General features: G+C 37.3%; 1 protein-coding gene across 1 annotated transcript in view; it reads left to right on the forward strand.

The window, feature by feature from the left end:
- The window catches only part of cadm1b (cell adhesion molecule 1b), a 200264-nt gene that overhangs the window by 132159 nt on the left and 47512 nt on the right, over positions 1-20593 (forward strand). Inside the window, exons 3-6 of the mRNA XM_067365703.1 lie at positions 5009-5155; positions 9695-9847; positions 12587-12724; positions 20187-20345. Coding sequence (XP_067221804.1) covers positions 5009-5155; positions 9695-9847; positions 12587-12724; positions 20187-20345 — 597 coding nt within the window. The remainder of the gene's footprint in view (positions 1-5008; positions 5156-9694; positions 9848-12586; positions 12725-20186; positions 20346-20593) is intronic.

Genomic DNA, 20593 nt, shown 5'->3' on the forward strand with positions numbered 1-20593 from the left:
TAACATGTCTTTATTTTACATGTCATTTAAATTCAACATCACTGACCCTAAAGGCAGTCATCATGCAGATGATAAAATACCCCATACATTTTTTTAATTCAGTTTTTTAACTGCCTATTTTGGGGCTTAATTATAAATGCGCTGATTCAGCGCGCGGCCCCTTTAAATGCACGCGCTCCCCGCCCCCAAGCCAACTCTATAATACAATGCATAAACAAAGTTCACACAGCTAATAGAACACTCAAAATGGATCTTTACAAAGTGTTCGTCATGCAGCCTATCAGATCTTGTAAGTATAATATTTATTTGGATGTTTACATTTGATTCTGAATGAGTTTAGTAGCCTATGTATGGCTAACGGGGCTAAAGCTAACATTACACACTGTTGGAGAGATTTATAAAGAATGAAGTTGTGTTTATGAATTATACAGACTGCAAGTGTTTAAAAATGAAAATAGTGACGGCTCTTGTCTCTGTGAATACAGTAAGAAACGATGGTAACTTTAACCACATTTAACAGTACATTAGCAACATGCTAATGAAACATTTAGAAAGACAATATCACTAAAAATATCATGATATCATGGATCATGTCAGTTATTATTGCTCCATCTGCCATTTTTTGCTATTGTCCTTGCTTGCTTACCTGCATAAAGTCTGCTGACTCAGCTGTGCAGTTATGTTGAGATTCGCCTGTTCTTCAGAGGTCTTTTGCACAAATCAAATTTACATAAGAAGGAGGAAACAATGGTGTTTGAGACAAGCACCTTTAAAACGTCTTGTCTAATGAGACTGCTTTGGCTTAATGGGGATTAAAAAAAAGGAGTGGGTGGATTTTTATCATTGTTCACATACTGCCAACATACAATTATGTCCAAACACCATGTAAAAGTGGATTTTGCATAATAGGTGCCCTTCAAAATATTTTCCTTTCTTTTGCACTGAATAAAGTAAGTCATACAAGTTTAGAATAACATAAAGGTGAGTAAGTGATGATAGAATGTTCATTTTTGGGCAAATTGTCCAAATGGCACCAACCTTCTAAATTATCAGAATTTTAGCCTAAAATTACTTATGACCTCATGCTAATGTAGCATTATTTAGAGTGATATTTCCTAGACGTATGTGCTGAAACTCTTTTGAGCTTTTTCAGCTCCGGACAACCCTTCCAGCTAGAGTTTTTTCTATCCTGATTGTGACAGCGTGAAACCTGGCTTCACAGACGTTTAACGTTGGGCATGGTCGCAGATTGTAGTGGCACAGCACCTCTGTGGTCTCACAAACACTCCCAGCATGCCTGTCTGCTAATGCTCCTTCATGGAGTGGACGATGCTTTATCATCCCTAACGTTCACAACTCGGGAGGACAGGCTAACTGTGTTGTTTTTCCACACCGATTTGTTGTTCTTTGACTGGGACATGCAGGGCTGAGCTGGGCATAGTCATATAGTGGGGAAATTAAGATGTTTTTTTAGTCTCTGTAAATGTCATAGGCACCTGAAGGCATCTGATTGCTCAGCCGAACAAATTTTCTTTGGGTGTTGTCTTACGGTGGTGCTAAAAGTAGTGTTTTACTCTGTGTGTGAGGATAAAATGTTTAAAAGCATTCTTTGGTCATTTTTTTTTTTTTTTTATTCCTCTCAGCTCTGCGGATATAAATATAGAGCAAGGTGACTTTTGCTTTTCTGCTGTCTTCACCTGCAAGGTATAATGGATCTCTATTTTGAATGTAAACCATAAGGGAGTGATGCAGCCTCTAATTATCAGCTGTTACTGGCTTACAGTGAAGTGTATCAGATACTTTGTGCTTGCCTCTGTGTTTGCAGAGCTTGCTGTTCAGGTCCGGGTATTATGCTGTTGAGAGCCACTGTTGATTGCCAGCTTCCATCAGCTTGTGTTTAGATGGAGAGGTTTGATAAAGTTCTGCCGTGAGCAGCAATTACCAGCTTTCCCCTCTCGGTTGCTGAGTGCTGCAGTCTTGTAGCCGGGGTGTTCCACACACACTAGAAGCATACAATGCTGCAAAATCAATACGTCCAAACTGAGAACCCAGCCTGTACATCTTAACTTTGCACGCATGCTCTGACATCTATGCTTTTTCAAACACGGAGCGGAACGTTGTTGCTTGTTACATTTATTTGTGTGTCACTCTCTGTTTCTTTTACACCGCTCTAAAATGTATGCACATGTTATGAAAAAAACATCAGTATTCAAAGGATTCCTCATGAGGATTTGCATTATCATTGCAGTCATCTATTCAGCTTCAACCTCAACTTTTACAATTTCATGATACAACTGCAGAATGAAACAGGATCTGAATTGTAATAGTATTTTGGGTTTTTTTGTGCTTAAAGAAAGTGTCATGATTGCCTGTCTGACTGAATAGCAAGGCAACAGCCAAATGAGAAAAACTGTGTTCAGTGGATGCATTGTAATTACAATCCAGATTGTGATAAGACATGGCAAATGTAATAACCTTATTCAGGTATTGCAGCGATGCTTACTTTTTAACACTTTTTAAGTGTTTTTTTTTTCTATTCGTTTTTTTCAAAAGGATTCCAAAAGTTCTGCAATAAAAAGTTATGAATATAGTTGGGAATCATTTGTATTTTAACGATTTTGATTCTTTTTGATTCCTAATTTAGATTCCAATAAGTAAAAAAAAAAAAAAAAAAAAAAAAAAAAACTTAGATATGATTCACATTTGTTCTAAGTCTTACTGCAAAACATTTAATTGTAGCAGAATACCATGATCAAAAATCAGCAGACTAAAGAATATTCTTGCCTATGGTTTAAAAATACCATAGCAAAAACAACTAGCCTAATATAAATTTTAAGCATCATTAAAGATAAGTAAACACTCAATAATTAAAAAAGAACAAATAAACAAATAAGCAATCACACAAATGAACACAGATACGATTGAAATAAACAGTGTTTTTTCATTTTTTTCAGGTACAGAAAATGTAAATGTGGCTCACACTTTAGATTAAGGTCCAGTTCTCACTATTAACTAACTATTAACTACAACTTTTGCCTCAATAAACTCCTAATTACTGCTTATTAATAGTTAGTACGGTAGTTGTTAAGTTTAGGTATTGGGTAGGATTAAGGGATGTAGAATACGTTCATGCAGAATAAGGCATTAATATGTGCTTTATAAGTACTAATAAACAGCCAATATCCTAGTAATATGCATGCTAATAAGCAACAAATTAAAGGCTTTGTTCACCCAAAAATGAAAATAATGTCATATATTACTCACCCTTATGTTGTTCTATACCCGTAAGGCCTTCATCTTCGGAACACAAATTAAGTTATTTTTGATTAAATCCGATGGCTCAGTGAGGCCTCTATAGACAGCAATGCCACTGAACTTCTCAAGATCCAGAAATGTACTCAAAACATATTTAAAACAGTTCATGTGAGTTCAGTGGTTCAATCTTAATATTATTTATGATTTCAAAACACTGCTTTGAATATTTTGTTTCGAATCAGTGATTCGGATTGCGCGTCAAAATGCCAAACTGCTGAAATCACGTGACTTTGGCGCTCCGAATCACTGATTCAAATCAAAAGATTCGAAGCAGTGTTTTGATTAACGTTATTATTGAGATGGCTGCAGAAATATCAGGCTGCTGTCACTCTAAGAGCTGCACAGATCCACTGTTTACATTCACTTAAGACAAACCCGACTGTGTTTACCAGGATAATTTGACATAGGGTGTCTCACAATCAGTTCCCTAGCTCCCGAGCTCGTGAATCAGTATATCGTGTACACGAATGTCATCATTGTACAACATCACTACTGGTATTTATGAACAACAACAGAGCTGATATTTTCTGACATTACTTGTAATGTTATTTAAAGTACATTATGGTGAATTATTTGCTTGTTACATATACGTGCAACATTTCAGCCGTGAATAAATTATAAATGTTAGCTAGATTATGTTCATTACCTGTCGAGCGATGTATGTTTATGCTGAAATATAATAAAATAACGGTTTGTATTTTTTAAAACATCTATCGCGTATCGTTATGTGTAGTGAGTTGGCTCACGTGATTCAAGTTTCACGCTTCAGAACTTCCGTTAAGGGAGCATAGTGAGCATCGATGCTCCCTGGTTTTCACGGTGCATTGTGGGACTTTTCAGGGAGCGAACGTTTCAGTGCCCTGAAAGGATTCTGCGATTGAGACAGCCCTTAAAATGGCCGACTCCCTGGTCAGTGCCCTGACTACTGAACTAGGGAGCTGATTGAGACACAGGGATCCTGTATTTTTGTGTGTATTTGACCGTTCAAGTGCAAAAAGATGCAGAAGAGAACTCAGTTTAGTATCATACACTATTCAGTATGAGAGGCAGCTTTCTGTGCGCACGTTTTGGATGTGTGCGCAGCAGAGAAAACAGCGCACGAGTGTGCATGGGTCTTCTTGCACTTGAGTGGTTTAAAGTCATATTAAAATGCACAAAAAAGAATCGTTAGGAATCTTTTTTTTTATTATTATTATTTTGTTTAATAACAAGTATCCGATTCCAGAATTGGAATCGATTTTTGATTCCCAACCCTAGTAATGAACCAAAGCAGTTACTTCTGAGATGAATCAAATACAAATAATTGAATTTTATTGTGTAAAATACAATATATTTGAGGATTATTATATTAAAAGGCTAACAACTCAATTGATTAACAGTCAATGCTTCATTGTAATGAAAAGTTGCTGCTGAGCTTGTTATTTTTGTTTCCATTGTAATAACATCTTCTCTGGTTGGTGGATCTCTCTCTAGGATTATGGGTAGTGTAGTTCTTCACTAGTAATTTGTTGTTAAACACACTTTTTTTTTTAATGACATCAAAATCACTAATGTCATCGCTCACAATTTCAAAGCTCCAGTAGACCTTTCTCAAAAGGTTTTCATGTTATTCTGTATGGAGAAAATGAAAAGGATTTGTATTTCTGTTGCACTCTATTGTAAGGCTTGTATCTGTTCTCTCTCTTGGTTACAGTGCAGGGTCAGAACCTGGTGACGAATAATGTCTCAGTGGTCGAGGGCGAGACGGCCATCATCAGCTGCCGAGTGAAAAACAACGACGACTCCGTCATCCAACTGCTCAACCCCAACCGACAGACCATCTACTTCAGAGACGTTAGACGTAAGCAGTACTGACTCCTCTTTCATGCTCACTTCAGTTCATGGCAGAAAATGTCATAATCCACCCAAAGCCTACATTGTTTTTTGCAGAACATTCCAATTTTACGCACCAAAATGCTCCTGCAACCCCATGCAAATTCATAATTTGGCTGCTCCGCACAACCTCCTATCGTTTAAAAGAGCAGCAAGGCATTGCATTGTTGACAAGGTCTTTTTCAATAATTGAGTGACAGAGTGTAATTGTGTCAGGCTGATTAGAGTCCTCTGAGCGGACCGTTTAGATTCCAGCCCTGAGATTGTTTGGAAGCTCAACGGCGCTCTGCATGCAAAGTGTATAATCTTGCCTCCTCTGCTAAATAAGGGCCTTGATGAGCTGCTAAGTGACGGTCTGACCCGTGATCCGAACCTAGTTTAGCTAATGTGTGGGAATAACCTTCTCATTCCCTCCTATGAGGTGTTCTCCATACGAATCGCTCCTATGGTAATCTAAGATGAGCAGATGATAACACATTGACGGTTCTGAGAGGTATTTCATGACATTTCAAATGCAATTTACATGTGCAGCTGGCCTATCTCTCCGCGGGATCCCGTACCCTGCAGTTTGAGTAAATATTCAAGGACGTTTGAAGTATTTGTAGACATCTTGTTGTAAATGTTGAAGTAATACTCTGATAACAACATCGTACCTTGTGGCAACAGACGTTTTAAAGGCATTTTGTTTTCCCAGTTGCTATTGGGATTAATGCATGTTCTTTATTTATGCATGGCCATATGTCTATTATGCTTTTTTCGGTACTTCTATTTGACCTTTCAGCCAAGATTTCATAGCTTCAGGGAAAACCGTGTCATTTTTACACCCCCTTTCTTCAAGGAAACACAGTGGTTGAATATTGGAGTTGGAAACACATTTATGTAATGTTATAATTCCGCTCACTCACTTGTCTCAACATTCGAGCGAGAAAAGAACACATTGATGAAAGGTCAGGTTGGAATTTTGTCATGACTTTATCTAATTTAATTAATGTGTTGGTGGTACCAAATTCTCCTAGTGGGCATATTTTAGTGCCAATTACACCCGACATAAGCTTTCTGATATGTGCATACTCCGAGAGAGGGAAAGGTAGGATATGGGTTGGGGTTTAGGGGAGGAAGATAGACAGAAAGAGAGAGCGAGAGAGCACTCTTGCCGCAAGCTCTGACATTATTTCTATGGATGTGACTGGAGGGATGCTCAGCCTTCAATCTCTTTAATGCTGTAATGTATTATTCTGTCTAATGTTTACTGGGCTGCCAGCTCTGTTTGTGAAAGTATGACCACTTGAACAATTCGTAGTTTTATCCCATCAGCACAGATGGCTGGCACTGTGCATTCAAAATGACACAAGAATGTGAATGTGTCTTAGCGTATATAACTTTCACCTGTGGATGCCGGCCGATGATATATTGCACGGTGCGCTTCGTTATATATTAGCATTATGATTCGGCGGTGGCTTATTGTTTCCGCTGTGGAGCGATGGCTAAAGTTTTATCACATTACATTCAGACTGCTATTCTCATTTCCTGTCACTTATGCTAGAGCTGCTCTATAAGCCTTTTAAGAGCAACTTAGAATTAAACAGTGACGGTTGGAGAAATTGTCATTTTCATTTTCTCAAGACTTAATGATATTTGCTACAAATTACATTTTACAGCTCAAAGATATTTTTTTGTCACTTTTTAAGTGAACTTCCCTTTCAGTACACTGAAGTGAGCTAAATTATAATACTATTAATGCCAAGAGGATGATGACTGTTTCAGTGTCATTTTATAGTGCCTACTGTACGTACCACGTACTGTTACCCTGTTACCCTCTCCTAGGAAACTTCATTCACTTGGGATCTTTGGGTAAAATTTGACCCGCATTGCATATCATTAAATTTCATGACTTCATTATTAGAGTACAATAGGTTTCTCCTAAAGGAAAATGTGTTTTCTTCCTCTTCTTCTTCTTGTTTCTTTCCCAAAATATAAAAGTACTTTGGGACACAATTTTGTCCCCTTTCTCATTTATTTCAAACACTTTTGGCACTTTATATATATATATTTTTTTATTTTATATATTTTGTAACAATATCTGTATTATTCGGCTGTTATTAAAATTCTAATTCATTTAAATTTCACAAATACTGTAAAGCTCTGTTGTGATTGGAGAATTCAATATGTGTCCACTTTGCAAATATGTCACCAAAAACGTTTAGTCACCCACACTTATGCCAAGCTTTTTGTTGTAGTCCTACAGGTGTTTGGTAAAAGTGTTTGGTTTTTTTTTTCCATGTAGTGTTTTACGAGAAAATAACAGCCTTTAAGGGGCTTAAAACAGTATGGTGCTTTAAAAAAAAATGACATTTAACTGCAAATACAAAGTTTCTCAGGGTAGCACAAAAGTTTTCCAAAACAAAAACATTGAAATATACATATATATTTATATATATATATATATATATATATATATATATATATATATATATATATATATATATTTATAATATATAGTATTTTTTTTTTTTTTTTTTTCCATCACCATATCCCTTTAGGGTGTTTATGGTGTTTATACAAAGTTCTGTCATGAAACTCTAGAAGATGATGAAGTTCAGGCTAATAGGTCCTTAACTCAATCTGCTAGCAGTCACATTGTTCGCTATAGGGCACAGGTGATTGGTTCCTGTTGCATCAGCACCCAATGAGCTTGCTGCTCAACTTTCAACTACTTGGTCTGTGTTTTCTGTAGAAGTTTGCAGCGCACTTTATAAACCCTCCACCTTCCCCAGCTCCACCTGTATAGATCTGCTATGGGTATTCATGTATGCTATATTTTGAAGCAGCATGTCTTACGTGCTCACCGCAATGTGTATGTATTGACAGTAGCAAGTGCTGTATTTGCTCTGCAGCAGCAGCAGTACTAATCAACAGCAGCAGCGTAGCAGATCTATTCTGCCAAAAAAAAAAACATAATAACATTGCCTTATTCATTTCCATGCCAAACATGACAAAACATTTTATATGTAGCTGTAGACGTGAAGACAACACCTCCCATGTTTCAGCGAAATCAAGGCATCATCAAACTACACCTTTGTTTTGAATAAGCAACCTCTAGTGGTGAAATTTACATATTGTCTTTACATTGCATTAGTTGACAAAAATAGGTCAAAAATGGCTCAAAGACAATGGAAGGGTTAAAATGTGTCCATATACCCTCATTATAGACAATATATTATACGCATTACATTTCCATCAAGAAGATATATGCTGTTTTGTAAGCCAATCCAATTAGTATTTGTTTCGTCTAACATGCTACATGTAATTTCCTGCGTCCCTTCTCTTTTCATTCTCCAATCTGTGTGTCAATTTGAGATAGTAGGCTAGGACAGCTGAAGAGCATCTCAAGCCAGCTGGGACACAGAACAATCAGATTCACTCACTGTCAAACTCTTACGGACTCTGATGCTTTAGAATTTATAACGCACTCTAATGAGCCCCGTTCATGTGCAGGTTTACCTTTCAGAGATTTATATCCTTCATATTCTGCACTTCTTCCATCGCACTATACTGTCCTCCAGCATTACCTTAAGTCTGAAGTCATAGATCTGTTTGATGCATAGTGCATAAACCCCCCATATCAATTGCAATTCAGTCCGAGCAGTAAGAAAATCAGCCCTTTCATTTCCCACCCACCATCTTTTTGCTCAAAACAAGCTGGCCTCATCATTATTCTTAGAGGGGGCTTCCAAATGCTTCCCAGGTTCAGGGTTTGGATTAAGAGGGGGTTCTTAAAATGCACCATCAAAGGTCTTAAACTTCTTATGGAGTTGCTCAATTAGAGCTTTGACTTATTGAACTTTGAGTGTGATCTTTGAGTTCGCTCATTTAATGAAACTCCCCAGAACTTCAAGATATAGAATTATATAACAGTTAGTTCTGGTCCTCGAATCTGATTGGCTGAGCGGCATTCCAAGAGTTCTTATATACAGACTTTGGAGAAGTTCACACAGCACACGTTTTTCCATTCCACTGTGCTACTGTCTCGCACACGACACTGCATTCTAAAAATACGGCGCTCAAGTTAAAAGAAGTTCAACTAGAAATGTGCCTCTAGACCTGTGCTGACGTGTCTCGCATTTTTAACAGCAAAAACGCATTCTGTGTAAACCGGCCCTTTCGCTGCACTGAAAAGAATGGATGTAGGAATTACTTTGAAACAGTTTTCACTCAGAAATTGCTAATAATTTTCATAAATAACCGCAAGTAACACATTGAATTAAATGTGAAATTTTGAAGTAGAAAGACTATCAACTTAGCCTGATAATCTGTTTTATTTACAACACAAGCGTAATCTTTTGATTTCATTAGGAACTATTTTAATAGGCGGATAAAACTGGCCAGATTTCATTTGAAACATTACTCAATATTAACTTCATGTTTATTGAAATGTTGATGAATGGATTGATTTGTCTACTTCCTACTCATCCAAATCTGTAATTCTCAACTCTTTTTGTTTTCTCAGCCTTGAAGGACAGTCGGTTTCAGCTGGTTAACTTCTCAGACAACGAGCTGCTGGTGTCGTTGTCCAACGTGTCGCTGTCGGACGAGGGGCGGTACGTGTGCCAGCTCTACACGGATCCTCCGCAAGAAGCCTATGCAGACATCACAGTGCTGGGTATGACGTCTACCTTCAGAATACTAAAATCCTGATTATCGATTTACCTCATTGATTCGTTCACTCAGTTGAACTTGTCTAATTGAATCTCACCATGACACAATATCAACCATTTACTCTCATGCCATTTCCAATAACACAAACCAAACAAAAAGGAACAGATGTTGCGCTATTGATATTGGTAGATCGCTTTTGGCAGGCGTATTGACTGAATTCCTCTTAGATGTTGAAAAGGCTACATCGAGCGATTCTGGAGTTAGCTTTGTGCCACTCTTGCGCTGAATGACACTAACATTAGAGGTTTATTATGCTGCGTATTTGGACATCCTGGAGAGCTGAATGGAATTGAGTGCTCTCTAAAGTAGCATGAGTTTTATGAGGATATGCGTTCCGTCACAGCATGGACTCTTAACCACAGGACATGAAAGCATGAGGCAAGATATTAGAAAAAGAGCCCTCAAACGGCACCTCTTGTAGTGACAGACGCTTTAGTGCCATCAGCAAAGCACCATATGAGCTAATGTGCTATGAAAAAGTGAAACATGAGTAAAACAGCTTGTCAATTGGTTGAGTGGGTGTGACATTGTCCAAATACACAATGAGACCATCAAAATATAGAAATGCTTCTGTATGTAGCTCTGAATATTTAAAGATAGCTTAAACAATTTGAGTTGTTGCTAATCTAGCCGTGCTGTTCAGCTTAAATTAGCAAATGGAGCTGGTCAAAAACCCAAAGTACCCAAACAACTTCTCAAACCAGCCAACAGACCTGCTTGACCACGCTGGGAGACCTATTTTTTCCGTAGGGATAGCTGAAAAAAATCTGGTTCGTGGCTGTTTATCATCTTAAAGGCCCCCATATACTTCAAACGAAATTGAAGAACAAACTGGTGTGATGTCTTTTGGAGTTTGTTTCAGGAGTTTGAAACAGCTTGCCAAATACAGTTTTCCCAAAATGTTTGCTCCAGCTTGTAAACACCTTTGAACTATTGGTTCATGGCGATTACGTAATTTGTAGGTGTGCCCTCTTTGACGTGGAAATCTTCTTCTGTTCATTTCCTCTGTTGAGTCCGTCGAGGTCAGACATCGGCGAATGAAAACATAAACACTCGAGAGCTGCTTTATAGTAGAAACTGAAGAGTAATTCTAATTGAAAGCAACACTGACACCTTTTTTCATGTTTAATACTGTAAAGCTGTTTGGTTTAAAGCATTCTGTTGTATAAAAAGTGCTTTACATGATTTCACTTGACTGGAGTGTGGAATTGCAGAGCATCGCTATTACCAGATTCTTTCTTAACTGCTGTTTTCTCACTGCTGTCGTTTGTTTATATTGTTATTGAAAAGAAAGAGAGCAGCACATATTTACGTATTCTTCTAAATGTCGCTCTCAGCAGCGTAGGGATGTTCGCTAACCGTATATTGCTGCAAAGCAATTTCGAACTTCTTTTTACCCCTAAACAAAGAACTATATATGTAATTATATATGTATACCTAATATTTATATATTTGTGTACCACTTTTTACAACACATATTGTTCCAAAGAAGCTCTGCAAAGAATAGCGCCTTACAAACCCCATTGAGGAAGCCACAGGCGACAGTGTCAATCCCCTAACATGCTTAGGTGGGATGAGGTAGAAACCTTGCGAGAAACCAAGGAAGTCTTGCTGGTAGAGCTTGTTAAAAAGCCTGGTGGGGACACCAGCACACCAGCCTTCCATGCTGGAGACCAGTATCCAAACCAAAACATAGACCATAGGGTGTTTTCAGATAGAATGATTAGAAAAAAAAAAAAAAGATTGGCTCAATAACAACAACTTTTCCATCACATTTGCACTGTGTGTGCTTTATTACTGATTTAAAGGGATTGTTCATCCAAAAATGAAAATTCTGTTATCATTTACTCACCCTCATGTCATTCCAAATCCTTAAGACTTTCGTTCGTCTTCGGAACACAAATGAAGATCTTTTTGATGAAATCTGAGTTATTTCTGTCCCTTCATAGACAGCTACGCAACTGATACTTTGACGCTTCAAAAAGTTCATCAAATGAATCCATATGAATTGGATGGTTTAGTCCAAATTTACTGATGAGACTTGATCACTTTATATGATGAACAGATTTCATTTTGTCTTTTATTCACATATAAACATTGATCAGCGAACATAAACAGAAGCTCAACCGAACCTGCGTGATGCGTGAGAACAAACCTCATTGGTTGTTGCGGAATCTCAAACGTGCTGCGTAACACGAGAATGAACCTCATTGGTTCTTGCATGCATCAAGCAAACATGCTTGAGATTCTGTTTACCATAAGTGATGTGTGAGTTGATGAATGTGAATATAAGCCTAAATTCAATCTGTTCATCATATAAAGTGATCATGTCACTAAACTGCTCAATTCATATGGATCAGTTTTATGATCTCTTTATGAACATTTTGAAAGTGGTAGTTGCGTAGCTGTCAATGGAGGGACAGAAAGCTCTCAGAGTTCATCAAAAATACCTTCATTTGTGTTTCGAAGATGAACAAATATGAGTTTGGAACGACATGAGGGTGAGTAATTAATGACAGAATTTTTATTTTTAGGTGAACTATTTCTTAAAGTTCTCGATAGTCATCAGCTGATCTTAATAAAACAACAGTTTGTCCTTTAGCAAGCACACAGATAAAAAACATTGATCCAATACAGAAGAGCTGTCGCACCATCTCTAATCCTGCTGTTGATCTTCTGCCAGTTCCACCAGGCAACCCAATCTTAGAGTCCCGCGAGGAAATCGTGAGTGAGGGGAATGAGACCGAGATAACCTGCACCGCCATGGGCAGCAAACCTGCTTCCACCATCAAATGGATGAAAGGAGACCAACCACTGCAAGGTCTGACTCAGATTCAAGGAAGATTGTGTAGATAAGTTTGCTGTGATTAGTGATGTCTCTGATCTGCACACAACACACCATGGTTTAGGATTCTGACTTCATATTGACTTTCACTTAAGTCTTCAGATGGTATATCCAGTGAATTGACAAGAAGAGCTCAACACGTAGGACTCTAAAAGAGTTTTTTTTTTGTGCTTTTCAGTCAAGCTTAAATAAGTAGCTTTGAATGAACTCCAACTGTTTACCTCCCACTCAGCAAATGCTGCCCACATATTAGTTCTCACTGGTTAAGGCAGTGCTGGCTGGCATAAAAGAGTGAATGTGCAGGCTGGTTAATGTGCTTATAAACAGCTTTTCTCCATTAGACAGCAGGGTGGGACTGTTGAATAACATTCAGATAGACTACCTGGGGAAACAGAGGCAAATATGGCAGATGATATGGTGCGCTTAAGCAGAATCTAAGTTTAATGTGTCAACTGTTTATGGATTACAAACATCACAGCTTCATTAACTGCAGTGAAAGGAGTCAGACAGTGTCCTAAGGCAAAAGATTTCATATGCTAAATAAATCAAATAATAGCTGGTACGCAGTTAGGATCACAGAAATCACACATTAAGGTAATAATGACTGGTTTCTAATTAAAAAGTGTTAATCTGAACCACACAAACTCTGGTGTCATTACATATTGCTTGAATCGTCATTGATTATAATGCTTTGGAGGATATTAATATTAGGTATAGAGCAGAATTTTGAATCATCTTAGAATTTATTTACCAATTATCATATATTGTTTGTGAATGTTTTGCCATAAATGTTATATTTAATAATTAAATAATAGCTTGCTGTTACACCCACTCTGGTATAATAATTTAAATCATATCTTGTTTCTAAAAATATTTTTATGTAGTTGCAGTACAAACCCGATTCCAAAAAAGTTGGGACACTGTATAAATTGTGAATAAAAAAGGAATGCAATAATTTACAAATCTCATAAACTTATATTAGAAACTATAATAACTAATTGATTAAATTGATGACTCATAAACTATAATAGAATATAGAAAACATATCAAATGTTGAGAGTGAGACATTTTGAAATGTCATGCCAAATATTGGCTCATTTTGGATTTCATGAGAGCTACACATTCCAAAAAAGTTGGGACAGGTAGCAATATGAGGCCGGAAAAGTTAAATGTACATATAAGGAACAGCTGGAGGACCAATTTGCAACTTATTAGGTCAATTGGCAACGTGATTGGGTATAAAAAGAGCCTCTCAGAGTGGCAGTGTCTCTCAGAAGTCAAGATGGGCAGAGGATCACCAATTTCCCCAATGCTGCGGCGAAAAATAGTGGAGCAATATCAGAAAGGAGTTTCTCAGAGAAAAATTGCAATGATTTTGAAGTTATCATCATCTACAGTGCATAATATTATCCAAAGATTCAGAGAATCTGGAACAATCTCTGTGCGTAAGGGTCAAGCCCGAAAACCATACTGGATGCCCGTGATCTTCGGGACCTTAGACGGCACTGCGTCACATACAGGAATGCTACTGTAATGGAAATCACAACATGGGCTCAGGAATACTTCCAGAAAACATTGTCGGTGAACACAATCCACCGTGCTATTCAACGTTGCTGGCTAAAACTCTATAGGTCAAAAAAGAAGCCATATCTAAACATGATCCAGAAGTGCAGGCTTTTTCTCTGGGCCAAGACTCATTTAAAATGGACTGTGGCAAAGTGGAAAACTGTTCTGTGGTCAGATGAATCAAAATTTGAAGTTCTTTTTGGAAAACTGGGACGCCATGTCATCCGGACTAAAGAGGACAAGGACAACCCAAGTTATCAGAGCTCAGTTCAGAAGCCTGCATCTCTGATGGTATGGGGTTGCATGAGTGCGTGTGGCATGGGCAGCTTACACATCTGGAAAGGCACCATCAATGCTGAAAGGTATATACAAGTTCTAGAACAACATATGCTCCCATCCAGATGTCGTCTCTTTCAGGGAAGACCTTGCATTTTCCAACATGACAATGCCAGACCACATACTGCATCAATTACAACATCATGGCTGTGTAGAAGAAGGATCCGGGTACTGAAATGGCCAGCCTGCAGTCCAGATCTTTCACCCATAGAAAACATTTGGCGCATCATGAAGAGGAAGATGCAACAAAGAAGACCTAAGACAGTTGAGCAACTAGAAGCCTGTATTAGACAAGAATGGGACAACATTCCTATTCCTTAACTTGAGCAACTTGTCTCCTCAGTCCCCAGATGTTTGCAAACTGTTATAAAAAGAAGAGGGGATGCCATACAGTGGTAAACATGGCCGTGTCCAAACTTTTTTGAGATGTGTTGATGCCATGAAATTTAAAATCAACTTATTTTTCCCTTAAAATGATATATTTTCTCCGTTTAAACATTTGATATGTCATCTATGTTGTATTCTGAATAAAATATTGAAATTTGAAACTTCCACATCATTGCATTCTGTTTTTATTCACAATTTGTACAGTGTCCCAACTTTTTTGGAATGGGGTTTGTATGAACCAGTGTTATTTTATTATTATTTATATACCATCATAGTGTTTATTAATATTTTAATTGAGTTTTATATATATAATATATATTTATTTATTCTTTCAACTTTCATTTTAATTTTAGTTTGTTTTAGTAATAATTTTGTGCTTTTGTCATTTGTATTAGTTTTTGATTTTTAAATATTTCTATTTAACTTAATTTTTTTATTTTTTTTTTTTAAGTTAAACATCTATTTTAGTTAGTTGCCAAGGGAACATTTCTAATTTTAGTTTATGTTTTCATGTAATATTTACATTTTATTTCATTTCAGCTATATTTCAATTACCAAAAACATTTTGAAAGAGATAGTTCACCTAAAAATGAAAATTCTGTCATCATTTACTCACCCTCAAGTTGTTTCAAACCTGTATGAATTTCTTTCTCCTGCTGTACACAAAAGAAGATATTTGAATTTTTGGGTGAACTATTGATTTAATATTTTTAAATTTAGTTAACAATAAAAAATATTGATACAAACAATATAATGATATAATCCTAATCAATACTTAAATTAAATAATATATAAAATAGCTAAAATAGTATGATGCATATATATTATTACTTATAATAAATCAATGATTGGTCCATTGATTGGTCCAAAGGCAGGAACACACCAAGCCGACGGTCGGCCGTCTGGCAGTTTTTGTTCTAAGTTTTCTCAGTGTGTTCCGCACCGTCGGCTGAAGTTGGTCCTTGTCGCCTTTTTTTCGGCTGATTTGAAATGTTGAATCGGCGTCGGAGCTCGTCGGTCCGTCGGGCCATCTGATCATTCTGATTGGCTGTTCAGATACTGCCACCTGCTGGTTTGGAAAGGCATTTCATCTCACGCAGGCGCAGAACTGATGTGCTATTTGGCCGTTGGCTGTCGAGCGTTGGTTTGGTGTGTCAGGGCAACTTTGGACACAGACGCTGCTGACGTGAGCCAACCCCACAGTCTGCTTTCGTCGGCACTAGTACGTCGGCATCGGCTTGGTGTGTTCCTGCCTTAAGTGAACATTCAGAGATCATATATAACTTCCAGTGTTGAATTTACCATGGTAACCACAGTAAATGCAGTACAGTACAATTAAACTGTAACAGGGAACATGGTCTGCCATGAGGGGAACATCTTTTCCTATTATGGGGAAATAATGGTTATTGTGAAAAAAAAAATAAAAATCTTTTAGAAATTACAAAATTAGTATGATCCTCGATGAAGAATCTTTGTGGGCTCATTGACTGAAAGAAACTTATCATCATAGGCCTTAAAATGTCATTGACATACAGTTACTCTTGTATTTTTTATAACAGTGTCTTAGTATGCGCTGACAGCAGAGAAGAAAGATGAGCTATAGGTCAGTGCCAAGCTGTAATTATTTCCCACTTCATTAGGTCCAAGTAAACTGTCATACTCTGTGCTGCAATTAGCTCAATGCCCTTGAGTTTAGAAATTGTCTTAGGATGAGGGCTAACACGATGGGCAGTAACCCCGCAGACAGCTACTGACCTCTAGGCTGCTTCATATGAATTCATCATGGTCACATGTCCTGATCATCCTTCGTAATTATGTGCTTTTGCCATTGTTATTATTCATTTTTATTTCAGATTTAGTAATTTTAGCACTTAAACTTATTTCAGTTAGAATAACTGTTTTTCATCTAATATTAATCTTTTATTTCTGCTTCATTTCAAATACTGAAAATGAGCAGCAGTGTTGGGTTCTACAAATAGCTAAGCAATTAGTTTAAACTACGTTTCACAGTGGCAAGAGGCTAGCATCACCCCTTATTGGTATCAATACTATATTTTTAAGTTGCAAGGCAGTGCTGTTACATTTTCCCTATCAATGTTTGAACAATCAAGGCATGTTTCAGACAGTTCGCTCACACACTGAATCGTTTGAAGCAGTTTCTCATTCATTAAAACAGTAAAATGGATTTTTTAAAACACAGAGAACAAAAAGAGTGCTAGATGAAGCTGAATATTTACTTGCAATCATTTGAAGCCAAACCTGCAAATGCATCCTATCATTTGCCAGCGATGAACAAGCTCTTTATTAAGTTCAACACCTGCATGTAGTGCATGTGAATGACTCAGTACTACAGATAAAGACATTTAACCAACAACAAAAAAATACTGAAACAGGTGCACAAAAACACCAACAGTATCAAAAGTTTCCTTGACATTTTTAAAAGGATATTTTATGAGTTTAAATTAGCATTGTCTTACTTTTCTTCTACGCAACTTGTCTTACTTTTTTTCTACTAAACATATCAGATTATAGAAAAGAAAAGAAATTAAACATTCCAGGATTTTTCTCCATATAGTGGACTTCAATGGCCTCCAGACGGTTGAAGGTCAAAATGACAGTTTCAGTGCAGCTTCAAAGGGCTTTAAACCATACCAGATGAGGAATAAGGGTCTTATCTAGCGAAACAATCGGTCATTTTTAAAAAAAATACATCTGTTTATGCTTTATAAACAAAATATCGCCTTGAACGTACTTCCGGTTTCCGAATTCTTCAAAACGCTTATGCTGTATGTCCTACGCCTTTCCTATTCTACTTACGGAACGGAACAAACGCGGCCAGTTTAGTTTTTTTCCGTAAGTAGACTGGGGAAGGCGTAGGACATACAGCGTAAGCGCTTTGAAGAATGCGGAAACCAGAAGTACGTTCAAGGGGATATTTTGTGTTTATAAAGCATACAGTTGTATTTTTTTCGAAAATGACCAATCGTTTTGCAAGATAAGACCAAGTTCAACTAATATGCTGAATTTACGAATGACAACTATTTGATGAATCATGTATTTCCAAAGCACGATTTTCCCAAAGATTATTTTCATAATAATAGAGGACATTTCACAAATGCCAATCAACAGGCAGTGGGCAGTGCTTGGCGCTAATTGGCTAATCCTTTTGGATGAAATACACTCTAAAAAATGCTGGGTTAAAAACAACCCAAGTTGGGTTAAAAAATGGACAAACTCAGCAATTGGGTTGTTTTAACCCAACTGTTGGGTTAAATGTTTGCCCAACCTGCTGGGTAGTTTTATTTAACCCAACTATTGTTTGAAAATGACTATATGGCTGACTTAAAATGAATCTAAAATGAAATTAAAATGTTCATTTATTAAACATATTAATAAATGTTAATTTTCAAGATATTTTGGGTTCATTTTAAGTAAGCAATACTGTAATTTTTAACCCTAATAGTTGAGTTAAGTAAAACTACCAAGCAGGTTGGGCAAACATTTAACCCAACTGCTGGGTTAAAATAACCCAATCGCTGGGTTTGTCCATTTTCAACCCAACTTGGGTTGTTTTTAACCCAGCATTTTTTAGAGTGTACTTAGGTCTGGCGAGGTGAACTGAACGTTCGATATGCATCGGCACTGTACGATATGCATCAATGTACCATGAAAGAGAGATTCGAAAGCATAATGAGTCATGCTCTCCAAACGCATAATGCGATCGGCCTGCACAGCGCCAATGCATCTCGAACAATCCTTGGGAATGAATATGGCTGTAGGACTTAATCAAGTTAAAAATGCACTGCTTTCATTTGCAGATGAAGTAGAAGGGAATGTTTTGTTTGGTGATGCTCTGTTATCTGGATTAGACAACATAAGGGATCTGCTAGTGGCAATAAGTGAGTTTATCAAAGGATCTAGAAAATGATGACTAGCCTACACATGGAACACTTTACCAGCACTGAATGCATGGTTTTTGAAGGTGAGTAGTTACATGACAGGCATAATTTGCAAGTAGGACATGTGATGTCCCCACCACATTTTGCCAGGGTCGATATTGTCCCTACCACTTTTTTTTCTTTTTCTTTTTTTTTTTTTTCTCACTGTACGTATATATACCTAATGCAAATGAAATATATCCAGTTGACATTCATTTGTGTTAAAAAGAGGCGATCTGGCGCAGGAATGTGTTGATTTTGATATCATGCTGAATGTTCGTTGCCGCTGTTATCAGTGGTGGAACGTTCTATTTTGGTTCATGCACAGTCTTCACACAGACAAGCACGGGTGTCGATCTATCGCTAATGCCACTGCGGAGGGTCTATTCTTTCCAGTGAAATCACAAAACAAAATGCACACAAATGTGTTCCCGCTCTTGATATACAATCATTGCTGAACATTTGATTTTAATGAGGAGAAAAAAAAATGATGAGGGTGGAACATGGCGTTCTGTAACTAAGGCTACCAACCACATGAAGATCGATTTGTCGTGTCTGTCCGCTCTCCAACTTTAAACCAATTAGCGCCAAGCACCACCCACTGCCTTTTGATTGGCATTTGTGAAATGTCCTCTATTATTATGAAAAGAATCTTTGGGAAAATTGTGCTTTGGAAATACATGATTCGTCAAAAATGCAGCATATTATTACGAAAAACAGCTTTTTGAAAAAGCACATTTAATTATGAACAAAAAATATATATTTAAACACAATAAAAGTGTGTGAAAGAGGATATTGTGAAATATATTAAACAATAAACATTGTGTTTTCATGGAATTTTACAAAATAAATTGATACATTTATTTAGTGATTTATTTAATAAGTGAATTAATTATTTAATTATTTCATTTTGAGTAATTTGGTCCTCCATAGTCATGCAACCCTGTGTTTTATGTCCTGTTATGATGTTTGGACATCACACACATGGCTCAGAATGCGCCCTATGCACGCTGTATTAAACATGACTGTTCAGTGTGCACTTATAAGACCTGCATCTCACAATAAATGAATGTGATATTTGTCTGGAGGTGATGGTATCATTCTTCATGACCCTCCTCCCTCTCACTGTGACACTGTGTTATTATGAGCAGGCCGGAATGGAGGGAGCTCGCTTGTTATGGCTGACATGTCACTCTTGCGGCCGTTCCCAGGTGAGGCGACTGTCGAGGAGTTATACGACAGGATGTTCACTGTCACCAGCCGGCTCAGGCTCACCGTCTCTAAGGAGGACGATGGAGTGGCCGTCATCTGCATCATTGACCACCCAGCCGTGAAGGACTTCCAGGCCCAGAAATACCTGGAAGTGCAGTGTGAGTCATCTCAAGATAGGAAGAAAACTTTCAGCTGTAAAATAGCATGCCCTTCCCTCCTACATGTGGCAGTCAATTTGACTGATGCTGTTAATGAACTTAAGACCTTTTGTTATGCAATTAGACAGTTGATAAAGAAATGAATGCCAGACATTTGCTTTACAAGAATAGTTCACCCAAAACTGAAAATGATTCAGCCTCATGTCACATTTGGAATTTGTTTTTTACTGTCATTGTAATGACTGAAA

The sequence above is a fragment of the Chanodichthys erythropterus genome, chromosome 17 (assembly GCF_024489055.1).
Source record: "Chanodichthys erythropterus isolate Z2021 chromosome 17, ASM2448905v1, whole genome shotgun sequence".
NCBI classification, from domain to species: domain Eukaryota; kingdom Metazoa; phylum Chordata; class Actinopteri; order Cypriniformes; family Xenocyprididae; genus Chanodichthys; species Chanodichthys erythropterus.